Raw genomic sequence first — 12,243 nt, 5'->3', positions numbered from 1 at the left:
GAACCTGGATTCCTTTTCACCCTACTGATGAGGTAGATAACCATGAATCACTTTCACCTTCCTCAGTACAACGAAGTTTCCAGGACCTTTAACATTAATTAGATCTTCTTCTTTCCAAAATTTCCGTCAAGACAAACCTTAAATTTGATGGCACTAAGATGCAAGATTGATAGAGCAACCATGTAAAATCCCCTCCACACTCCATTGAAACCCACAAGGATCTTCTCCCTCTCAAACTTCACCCTTTCCTCTCTCCCTTTCAAGGCTTTCTTTATGTTTTCTCCAGAAGAACGAAGACTCAATACATGCCAAAGACATTAAGAATGTCTTTTAAGAAATATTAAATATAGGGCTTTAAAAAACCCTAAAAACTTAATTTTGGTGGGAAAGATTGCACAATACGATTGCATGATCGTCTAGTACGATGTGCAGAATTTGAAAAAACTCTAGAAACTCAATTTTGGTGCCAAATACCATCATGTATGATTGGAATATTATCCAGTACGATGTGCAGAATTTGACCCGATAGTACTGTACAATCTCTGGATAGCCCTATACGATCATTTCAAATTTGTAATTCTCGTTCAGTATGATATTAGGGATCATCTTGAATGATTTAAAGAAAAATTATGATATTTTGTATGAGATGATTAAGTATCATCCCATCTATCTCTCGAGTCATCCAGTATGATCTTCATTGATTATTCTGGATGCTCTAATTGAACAAATTAATTATAATTAGTCTCCTAATCACATGATCAATTTAGGCATAATTTTCATAGATCGTCCAATACGATATACATCTTCTCGGATGATTAGAACAAAATTTGAATATTATAATCTTGCCTAAATTATGACTGGCAGATATTTTTCATAATCATAACTGATTATCCTGGATAATCTAGATCGTTTATACGATTAGTTAGATGCGTTGATCGTACAATAAGATATAAATTATACAGCATGATTCGTTCATAATTTGAACTTCTGATTTTGACTCAATCTCACACACCTTGAGTGTGTGTGCATGGTCACCAAGCTAGTATACACCCTTCAGGACTGGACTCAAGAAATAAAAAATACTTCAATTAATATTACAAAAATCTTTACAGCATAACCTATTCTACCCAATCTAGAGCCTTTAATCTTCGTTATATGGTGCATGGTGTTCCTGAAATATTACACAAAAAATATATATTATAAATACAATTAGACATAACGATGAAATCCACAATTTTTGTTATTATTAAAAACATAAACTCATGAGCTCGAGTTTTAACAATCTCCTCCTTTTTTATGATGACAAATACTACTAGTTGAATTTGAAAATTAAATATTTTTTCTCCTAACCCCCCCCCCCCTTCACTAAAAGAACTACATAATAAAATAAGATAAACTAAATTTTTTTTTTAATAAAAATAAAAAGCTTTTATAAATTAAAATAAAATATAAACTAATACAAATACAAGATGAAAAATATACAACTTAAACACAAATACAACCAATCAAATACATTCTCCCCCTTCGACATTATAAAATAGAAGAGAAACACATAAAAGTAAATCGGAACACACATAACAAACTAAATATCATACAGACTCTGATGAGGTGTAAGCGGTGGTGATGGTGATGTTTTAGAAAAAAAAATTAATTTTAGCAAATTTTCTCAAAATGAGAAAGTTACATCTTAATTTTATTCAAAATCTTGGTAAGAAATAAATTGACCGCACTAAGATCTAGAAAAGTTAGAAATTTGAATTTTATCAACCCTAACTCAGGCTCCTTACAAGTTAAAGTCCTTTTTTTATACAAAAATCGAATTCAAAAGATAAATTAGAAAGGAAATATGATCTTTTCAAACTTCTTTTCAGAAATATATCTTAAGAGAATAACATTGCAAAGTGATGAACCATAAATCATGATTCTCAAATTCAAGTGTGGACGATATCAATTGTCATATGGATTTGTTTAAGATTCAAAGACTTCATAGGAAGGGAAGCTAAATTATTGCGGGCTCATTTTTTCCTTTTTATCAATTTTGGCAGACATTACGCATCTTTTGATTTTTTGATACACCTTATGCATCTTATAATTATTTGGTGTACATTGCACATCTTTTTATTTTGGTCTCATTTTGTGTCTATATAACCAAATGATACCAAAAATGCTCCAATTCAAGCCAAAGGGGCCAAAAGCAATGACTTTATATATATTTGGATCTTCTAGAATATTAATTAGATGTTTAGAAGATTTCTAAATATAAGATGCTTATAGTCAAATCGAGTGGCTCAATAAGACAAATCCAATGAGCACAAAATTGCTTAATTTTGATATCATTAAAGCACTTAAATGCTTCACGAACACTCCATGATCAAGGAAATCAATATGGGTCGTCCGATGGAGCACTCCAAATTTTTCCTAGATATTCTCTATATTTTTGAAGCATGTCACTCTTAAAATCTATAACTAGACACCTCCTTACATAAAGGGGACTATTGAAGGCTTAACCTTGGGCTAAAGATTCAAGAGAGAAATAAGGCATGAATCTTGGAGCACAACTGCCAGCAAACGCTCACCACACGACTACCGCCATCAGACTTTCAATGGTTGATCATCGTCAAATGTCAACCTGATCACCGATGTCCGATCTTAGCTAGGCTATTACTATATGACCTCTACCTGACCATCATAGTTGGACCTTTGCCTCATCGTCACTATAAGGACTTTGCCTAACCTTGCTTGCCCAATAATGGTCCCTTTAATTAGTGGCACCCTCTAGCTATGGTCCTCAAGCCACTATTGCCTGCCAATTATGGTCCCTCTGTCATCAACCGCTTGACTACAATCCCTTCAACATCGGTCACTCAACTACAATCGCTTAGACCTTCGTCACCTAACTACGGTCCCTCTGTACCTCTTTTGCCCCACTACAGTCCTTCTCACTATGGTCCTCACACCAACATCGCATAATTACAATCCCTTTAACCTCCTTCGCCTGACTACGGTCCCTCCAACCTCTGTCGGCCCAACTATAGCCCCTCCGACCGACATCACCCGACTATGATCCCTCCGAGTTTTACCGCCCAACCATAGTCCCTTCAACCTCTATTGTCCAATTAATGCCCCTTTGATCATCATCTTTCCACTATAGTTATTATGACTATATTCCATTATTTCCACACTAGAGAGCCTCCAACCACTGTCACTCCACTATAGTCCTTCAAACTACAATTATCAGACCATCATTTGTCGATTATGGTCCCTCTGAACTCTATTTCCCTCTAACTATGGTCCTTCGTACCATCATCATCCACCAACTATGGTCCATGTGACCTCCATCACCCGACAATAGTTTCTCCCATCTTGGTCACCCGACTACGATCCTTCTAACCTATATCTCCCACTAACCTATGGTCCTTAGGCCATCATCATTCAACTACAGTAATTCCAACCTACATTGTTATCTAACTATGACCCTCAATCACCATTGTCTAACTATAATCCTCCAACTTGAGTCGCATGACCACAGTCCAACGAACTAAATGAAGAAGCCAAAGATCTCTTTAGAATCACTCTCATGTCATTTGATTCTTTAAACTCCAACTATGTAATGTGCTATATAAGATATATTTTTATTGCATTATGCCAATGCATTCCCTTGAGAAAGGGCATCATCAGTAATCAATGAAAAATAGTTGTGGAATCTTTAATTGGGCAAAGCCTAGTGATTTTTTCCTTTTTAGGTTTTCTACGTAAAAATTTCGGTGCATCTTATAATTATTTGACTTATCTTTCTTGCTAGTTTGTACGTTAGATCTTCATCGAAAGCTAAAATATTAAACTTTTTATCTCTCTATCATTATTAATGTTTTTGGCATATAATAATTTAATACCATCTATCAAAAAAAATTTATTGGCTGGGGGTAACCATTGCTACAATCTTTAAAGATTATTCAAATCAACATCATAGGTATGGTTGTGGCGGGATAGTTCATTTACCATGATCTATTATCAGGTCTGAAAGGAGTAGTTCAATATTGAGGGCAACCTCATTATAATAACAAACATGAATTGTTATATCTCCACTCAACTATCATCCATTGCTGCATCAATTTTGTGAAAAGCCTATTTGGACTGGGGGCAATCTTAACTGCAGCCTAATAGGGATATTTATATTGAAATCTTAAACATAGTTAAGACAAAGCAAGTTTGTCCAATGTTTTTAACTTCTAAGATAGTATTATTGGAAGCCATATTCCCAAAAACTTCCAACAAAAACAAGAATGCTTCAATTAAATCTCAAACAACATATAGTCTCCAACTAGACTTCTACTCTTTGGGTAAAGTCATAATCTCAACCTCAAAAAGGAAGTAATGGTAAAAAGAAAGATCAATCTTCATCTTTGATTTGAGATACACATGGCATTCAACCCTCCTAATTAAGGAATAATCAATCCCAGGAGATTCGATTCGACCTATTCCACATACGTTAATGTCATAGAGCAATATTTTGACAAACAATCTCAAATATGTAAAACATCCTTAGTGAATTTTCCTAGACCTCTTCCATGCAAGTTAACCTTATCAAGCAAATATTTTGGCAAACAATCTTGAAAAAGTCAAACATTCCTAGTGGATTTATTTCTACCTCGTCCATACAGTTAATGTCATCGAGTAATGCACTGACAAATAATCTTGGATAGATCAAACATCATTAGTGTATTTCTCTAACCTCTTTCATTCATGTTAAAGCCATCAAGTAATGTTTTGACAAACAACTTTGGATAGATCAACATCTTTGATTGATTCCTCCCATCAATCTCTTTCACACAGGTTAACACCATCAAGCAATGTTTTGGCAAACAACCTCAGATATGTTAAACATTTTTTTATGGATTTATCTCAATCTGTTCCACAATGTTAACGACATCAAACAATGCTTTGAAAAATAACATAAAAATAAATTAAATATATTTAATGGATTTCTCTGGACCTCTTTTATACATGTTAACACCATCGAACAATGCTATAACAAACAACCTCATTTAAGTCAAATATCCTTAGTGAATTTCATCGAACTTCCATGTGGGTTACCACCATCATGCATTAATCTTATAAACAACCTCGTACAAGTCAAACATCCTTAAATGAATTTCTCATAATGTCTTCTACACCAATTAGCACTTTGAAGCATCTCTATCAACACCATCTTTATGAAAAGATTAGAGCCTCACCACTGCCAAACCTCAAGTAAATTAACATCGTTAGTGTGTCACTAGACTACTACTAACCATATATAATTGATTACTTCATTTCCTTCTTTTATGAAGTTTTATTAAAAAAATTCTCTTTTTTTTTTTGGATTTTTTCTTGCATTAGAAAAAATTTTAAAGGAAATAATTGAAATAAAAATTTATTTATTAAAAATACTGAAAACAAAAGGGGGCCCACATGCCAGCGACCAATTAATTTGGCCACAAGGCAGCATCTGGTCAACGTTCGCCTCGAATAATCCAATTTGGACCTTTTTTGTATCCTCAAGATTATTTTTTTATTTTTCGAACACAATTTTGATACTTCAGACACATTTTTTTTAATTTATAATTTTGTTGTGATAAATTTTTTAAAAAACTCCGACACATTTTTTTACGTTGCAAGCTTCAACGCTTAAGAATAGGAAGGCAACAAATACATCACCAAAAATCGCTTGATCAGGCATGAATCACATGCCATATCTAAGTTAGAAATTTAAAAAATTAAATATGAGACTTTCTGAACCATGATTTTAGTGAATTTATAGTCAACTTGAACGTATCGACAAAACGAACCAAATGATACTAAAATCTGTACAAAGCTCAAATGGGTCTAATACCATGACTAGTACATAATTGGATGCTTTAGAATATTAATTGAATGATCAAATAATCTCTAAATATAACACGCTTATAGTCTAATTGGGCGGCTCAACGTGACGAATCCAATGAGCCCAACATTACTTAATTCTAACACCATTAAGCTATTTAAATGCTTAATGAATGCTCCATGATCAAAGGAATTAATATGGTTCATGTAATGGAGCACTTCAAATTTTCCTTAAATCTTCAACATATTTATAAAACATGCTACTCTCAAAATTTGTAAATAAATCCCATCTCCTGTATGAATGGAGCCTTTAAGGCTTAGCCCTCAGGATAGAAATTCAAGAGAGCTATAAGGCATTAATCATGTAGCACCAACGACGACAAACCCTCACTGCCCGACGACTACCATTAGGTTTTTGCATGCTGATCTTCGTCAAACGTCCACACAATCGCTGTTGTTAAACCTAAGCTAGGCTATCACTTCATGACATATGTCTAACCATCATTGTCAAGCCTTCGCCCGGCCTTGGTTGCCAAACAATGGTCCCTTCGACTACGATCCTTAGATCACTAGTGCTAGCCAACTAAGGCACAAGAACCACCGTCGCCCTAATATGGCCCGTCTAGCCAATGTAGCCCCACTACATTCCTTTTGACTATAGTCCTCGAGCCATCGTCGCTTGAGTGCAATCCCTTCGACCTCCATCATCCAATTACAGTCCCTTCAGAGTTTCCATCATAAAAATTATGATGCCTCTTATAATTCTTGCACCTCTATTATCTATTTGTGCATTAGATCTCTCATCAAAACTAAGACGTTAAGCTCTTCATCTCTCTACCGCCGCAAATATCCTAGCACATAACAATTGTATTATCCCATTAACATTTATTAACATAGGCATATGAATAAAAAAATGATAATTGCCGGAGCTAATATCATTAATTAGGTAAAGATGGACAATGAAGATGATATGGAATATGTAAACAATATACCATTCTATATAACAAAAATTCCTCTAAAGCAGGCAATCAACTGCTCTAAATAAGGCAAATTTAATAAAAATTATCACAGCAGCAAACAGAACCAACTCATCCATCTTTGATATAGGATATCTACATCTAAAAACTTCTCAGGCAATTCCTAATGCCCTCACCTGATTTAACTTACATATATATATATATATATATATATATATCAATGAGAAAGCTTCCAAGATACTTAACATATATTAATTAACATTCAATTAACTACAAATGCAAGGAAACGGCTGTTGAATCTAAACAGATGTGGCATTTGGAGGAGCAATCCCCATTTTTTTGTAATAAGCCTTCTCTGCGTCTGCTAATCGTGTTTGGAATATCCCCCACTCTTTACGGCACCGCTCCCTAACCTGTCCATTCCATATGGGTTAAAAATTACAACGGTGTCACATGCTAGGAAAATGCGAAATTTATGCTAAAAGTGAAAAAAAAAGTAGTTTTTATTGATGTTTAACGAAATATATGAAAATGAGACTTTAGATGATAAAAGTAGAATAAATTGATTTTTATTGAAGTGCCACCCGAAATTTATGAAATTTTTGGTATATTATCTAGCTTTTCAATATTATCGGTCCGTCAACTAAAGTTTTCTACTGAATGCTTTGAACTCTCATTACAATACTTCCTTCGAAAATTTTAAGTGGCCCTATATCTAAATAAATATTTGCATTGGCTCAAGGAAATTGACTAAACCCAACTGACCAAATCAGCATTTGAGTTTTGACATAATTGAATCACGAATTCAGCTGAACCAGACATGACATGACCCAATAATAATTACCAGTCGGATTTTTTCTTTCGGCGTGGGTATTGTACCTAACAGGTATGACCGAGTGTGGAGACGAATGCTTTAATAAATAAGATGCATTTAAAGACAACATTTGAGTTTTAATAAAAATGTTTTGGTTAACATAAACTAACAAAACTGGCCTAGGTGTTGGCAAAACTCTTTACCTGAAGAGTTTGAGAAATATAGCTATAGACCTCTGAAAATTTTCATACATCTTCTTAAACTAACTGAAAATAACCAAAATAGCCACTGCTTAGTCTGGATAAATGTTGGTAACATACTTAATCAGAAAGGAGCAAAACACTCTCATTGTTCTTAAAGGATTATTGATAGGCATAATGAGCATTAATTCTTTTCGGACCCTTGTTATCAATTTCCATGATACTTTTGTGTCTTGTGATTTGTAGTACCACGTGAAAATGTTCATAAGATAAATTGTTTCTCTTTTGTTTCAATCAATGTAATGGAGATCATGAAACAAATCTCCAAAAAATCCAACAAAGTTAAATAAAAAAAATATGCCATTGTTAATAGGGACAGATTGAATGCAAATTGAAAAAGACAACTTGGATTGACTGTGAAATTGTGTGGTTGGCGATGGCAGAGTTTGTATGACAAGGATTCAATACTTGGATTGACTATGAAATTGTGAAATTGATATTAAGTTGAGGACGACTTTTCAGGCACAGGCAACTCAAAATGGAGAGGATTTTATCACAGGGAAGATCATGAGAAATACGGTTAGAGTGATGGGTGGGTTCAACAAAGGGTTGTAATACATAGAAGCTCTTGGCAATATGAGTTCCTATGGGGATGCTTATGGATAGGGGATCGCATGCAGTGGAAGATGTGTATGGATGCAAAAGAGCTTAGGTTGGGTTAGCAAAATACCAAAATAAGTTGGGAGCACAGCTCATGGTTTGTAGGTGTCAAGATAAAGCGATGTTATAGCAAGTAGGATAAAAGAGAATAGAGTGATGGAATCGACGAGCAACTATTATTTGATTATGATGCTAATTGATACTAACTAGAGAAATAAAAAAGAGAATCAAATATTAGAAGAGATTGGTCCAAGAGAGAGGCAAAGAGAATAACTAAAGTCTAAAAGGAAAAGGACATGTGAAATATCTTTAATTTAAGGATTCTAAAATTCATCATATGCGAACCCTGAATACTTATAGTAATGGATCACAAAAATAAGATCAATTATTTGAATTCAAATCTGCACTAAACTAATCCCTAATAGTTCAAGTACAAATAAAAACTTACCCAAAAGGATTAACCATTCACAAAATAAATAGACAAATCTAAAATGCCAGTTAAAGTCAAATAAATCCTACGATATTAGAAATAAATCTAAACCTAATTTCTTTTATGTATCAGATACCCTAAACATAGCAGATTACAGTAAATAAACAAAGCCTAAACCTAAAAAAAAAGCCTAAACCTATACTAGCTAATGAAATGTATAGCGCATCAGAAAAATCACAACAAAAGAACAGGGAGCAACAGTGGGTTCAAATCAGCGTACCCCTTCCCATGGAGCTTTGCCCTTTTCTGATTGGCCCTGATAAACACAAGAAAGATGGGGTAAAACTCTCAGCTCACAGCATTGAACAATTTATTATCAGTCTTCTGGACTATTTAATAGAGGGTACTAACCTGATTCCCCAGCGAAGGAACTACTTGATGCACAATCCATTGTGAATCCACGACTCCAATTTTTTCGTGGGCCGGCTGATTTTTGGATGATTAAAAAGTCTTGATGTAATATTTGAGAATGAGAGCAAATTATCTTCAGCAAAACATTGAAAGATTAAATAGGTACCTCCACACATTTCCTAAGCGCAAAATCAAGACCCCAGCCATGAACCAAGTCATTCTAAAACATTAGGACAGCAGTTAAATAACGTAGTGACTGAGCCATCAAGCAAACTACTAATACAGCCAATCCAAACCAAACTCACCTGAATCATATGCCATACACATTTCCATGCATTTCTTGAAAATACAGGCGCCATTATCTCAACAAAACTGAAATTAAGCATGCATATAATCAAAAGAAAGATGATATTGAAATGGATTGCATGAACATGCTCTATAACACGGACAAAGGAGCTTATAGATCTTACGCAGCACATGGCGGAAGGTGAGGATGAGTGCACCAACCAGGTCTCTCTTCTGTTTCCCTGTTGGAAATCATTTATTACATGCTTATCTTTTTGAAAGAGATTATGCGAATTTCTATTAACAAAATAGAAGACCGCTTTAGACTACAATACTAACTTGTGGACCTCACGGTCCCCTCTCCTCTTAGTCATTTGCCACGTTAGACCATTGTTTGGCTCCAAACCTGGCTGCGAGATCTCCAAATCATGTTTCTTCACCAATTCAATGTACCTAAGAAAACAGGCCAATTAGTTACAGAACCTGATCAATGGAGTTTATATTATATGGAAATGAATGGGAAATTGGACTTACCGCTCTGCATTAAAATGCTCTAGTCCTAGATCTTCATCCCAGATAAAGATATATTCATAAGGAGCAACTATGTCAGGGTGCAAAAAGCGTTTAGCATACCACCTGAAAAGATAATGCAGTCATAACTATCGCAACAGTTTCATGAGCTGATGTCCAACTATCAAAGGGGAAAAGATCAAAATGATTCCTTAATTTTTTATGAAGGAACAAAATAGTCCCCAACTATATTAAAGGACCATTTTGGTCCCTCAAATTTTTAAAAAAGAATAAAAATAATCCCATGGAGGTGCTACTAAAATAATCATTTAATATAGTTATGGACTATTTTGATCTTTAGCAAAGAGTCAAGCGACAATTTTTATCCCTTTCTCAACCATCAAATAATAATTTACCATTTAGTCTGCTTCCTTGCGCTCACATGAATTGCACGTTTTGACCATTCAAATTCATCCCATTCACTAGTCCGTCCATCATAATGAAACAATAATAATGTAAAATTTCCAGAGAACTGCAGCAAATTAATAACAGTAAGGCGAACCAGAAAGAGAGACATGAATACACATAACCATAGATAAATAAAAAAAAAAACGGACAATAGGGAGACTTCGTGTCCAAGATTTCTACTACACATCTAACATGCAATGTGGACTCCGATGAGATTAAATGATGTAACAAATATACAGTTTTCATTTTTAAAATGAATCATTAATTTAAAAAAAATTATTTACTACTTTCCATGAAACTGAAAACGACAATATCTAATTCAGGCAACAAGATTTTGACTTTTGCTATAAATTAACAAGAAAATAAAGAATCATTAGAGCTATAAATGCCATTCTATTTTTTTGGAACAACAACCCAAATTATAACTGACCTGACAAAAACCAATCACATTTTCAGTCAATGACAATAAAAAGAAGAGGAGAGGAAGAAAAACAATGAGAAAGCGAAAATAAGGGGAAAAAATCACTTATAAGCAAGCTTAGCGCTAGAACTTGGAGAAAGCCTTTGTCAAAATTCTTCAAGCGTCCAACTTGATGTCTGATTTGAATCTCGGAAGAAGGTTGATTTTTATATCCCAAAAACTAAGCATTACAATTTACTTTATGCATGCCGAAGATACACATTTAAATGCCTCACGAATTATTCTATAAACCAAAAAGAAGCAGAAGAATACACCAAGAACCAGAAGTATGCAACTACAATATGAGAAAGCCAAAAGGCCTGCAAAGATGGAAACAACTAAACAACTGGAACTAAAGTCCTGCTAAAGAAATCACCAAAACAGCTGCAGCTACAATCCCATCAAATCGTAGAAAGCTAAAGTCCATCAGAGAACCGCAAAGAAGCTACAATCAATAAATCAAAGTAGCAGCTCCACATCTCCATCGGATGAATATGAAAAAGCCACAGAGAAAATTTAACATCACTTTTGCCAGACTTAAATTAATTTAGCTCGGCCAACTTATTTAGTGAAATTCTTCCTATAAAATTGAGCACAGTTGATGCGTTTCTTGTAGAGATATCCATGAATGATAACTACAGAATTTTGAGGAAAACAATCATATTCACAGTTCCCCAACGACATAAACCAAAGAACACACATAGGAAAAAAAAAATCTCACTCAAATTAATATATGAAACAAAAAAAGAAAACGCTAGGGAGCAAATTATATTAAAAAATATCAAAAAATTAAAAATATACCTCTTCACCCTTTATTTATAGGATTTGAAAGGCAACATGGAATGATATATACAATAAAAATTAAACAATATAATATTAATTATGATCATTACAAACAGTATAGGACAAATGCCATTGTGATAGGTCCCTACATAGCTCATGTCTTTATCATGACCCTCGATTCAAGGCAAGTTCCCTGATTAAGCTCTCGAGAGTGAGTATATTGGGCAAATCATCAGAATAAGTTGTAGAAATCAAGTATGCGTCGGCAAGTCCTGATGACGTAGAGGCGAGTCCATAAAAAGATGCACTTCAACCATTGGGCGCGAAGGGTGAGTCTCTTGAGGTCATGATGACCACAAGCTAAGGACTATTCAAATCTAGAG

General features: G+C 34.3%; 1 protein-coding gene across 2 annotated transcripts in view; it reads right to left on the bottom strand.

Moving 5' to 3' along the window:
- Nucleotides 1–6,828: 6,828 nt before the first annotated feature.
- The window catches only part of LOC110092736, a 50,075-nt gene continuing 44,660 nt past the window's right edge, over nucleotides 6,829–12,243 (bottom strand). The window contains exons 6-15 of one of the 2 annotated variants that reach the window (XR_003701648.1): nucleotides 10,566–10,681; nucleotides 10,174–10,275; nucleotides 9,979–10,092; nucleotides 9,825–9,881; nucleotides 9,660–9,726; nucleotides 9,521–9,574; nucleotides 9,355–9,429; nucleotides 9,224–9,259; nucleotides 7,857–7,919; nucleotides 7,117–7,252 (exon numbers count right to left, since the gene is read on the bottom strand). Coding sequence is in view for 1 of the 2 variants with exons in the window: in XM_020817406.2 (XP_020673065.1) it covers nucleotides 7,139–7,252; nucleotides 9,224–9,259; nucleotides 9,355–9,429; nucleotides 9,521–9,574; nucleotides 9,660–9,726; nucleotides 9,825–9,881; nucleotides 9,979–10,092; nucleotides 10,174–10,275; nucleotides 10,566–10,681 (735 nt within the window). In the remaining variant the exon portion in view is untranslated. Of the gene's footprint in view, nucleotides 7,253–7,856; nucleotides 7,920–9,223; nucleotides 9,260–9,354; nucleotides 9,430–9,520; nucleotides 9,575–9,659; nucleotides 9,727–9,824; nucleotides 9,882–9,978; nucleotides 10,093–10,173; nucleotides 10,276–10,565; nucleotides 10,682–12,243 lie in introns of both variants that reach the window. The other variant, XM_020817406.2, reaches the window with a different exon arrangement.

Source organism: Dendrobium catenatum, unplaced genomic scaffold, assembly GCF_001605985.2.
Source record: "Dendrobium catenatum unplaced genomic scaffold, ASM160598v2 fragScaff_scaffold_920, whole genome shotgun sequence".
Classification (NCBI taxonomy): Eukaryota; Viridiplantae; Streptophyta; class Magnoliopsida; order Asparagales; family Orchidaceae; genus Dendrobium; species Dendrobium catenatum.
Note: the sequence above shows the minus strand (reverse complement) of the source record. Positions and strands in the feature narration are given on the sequence as shown.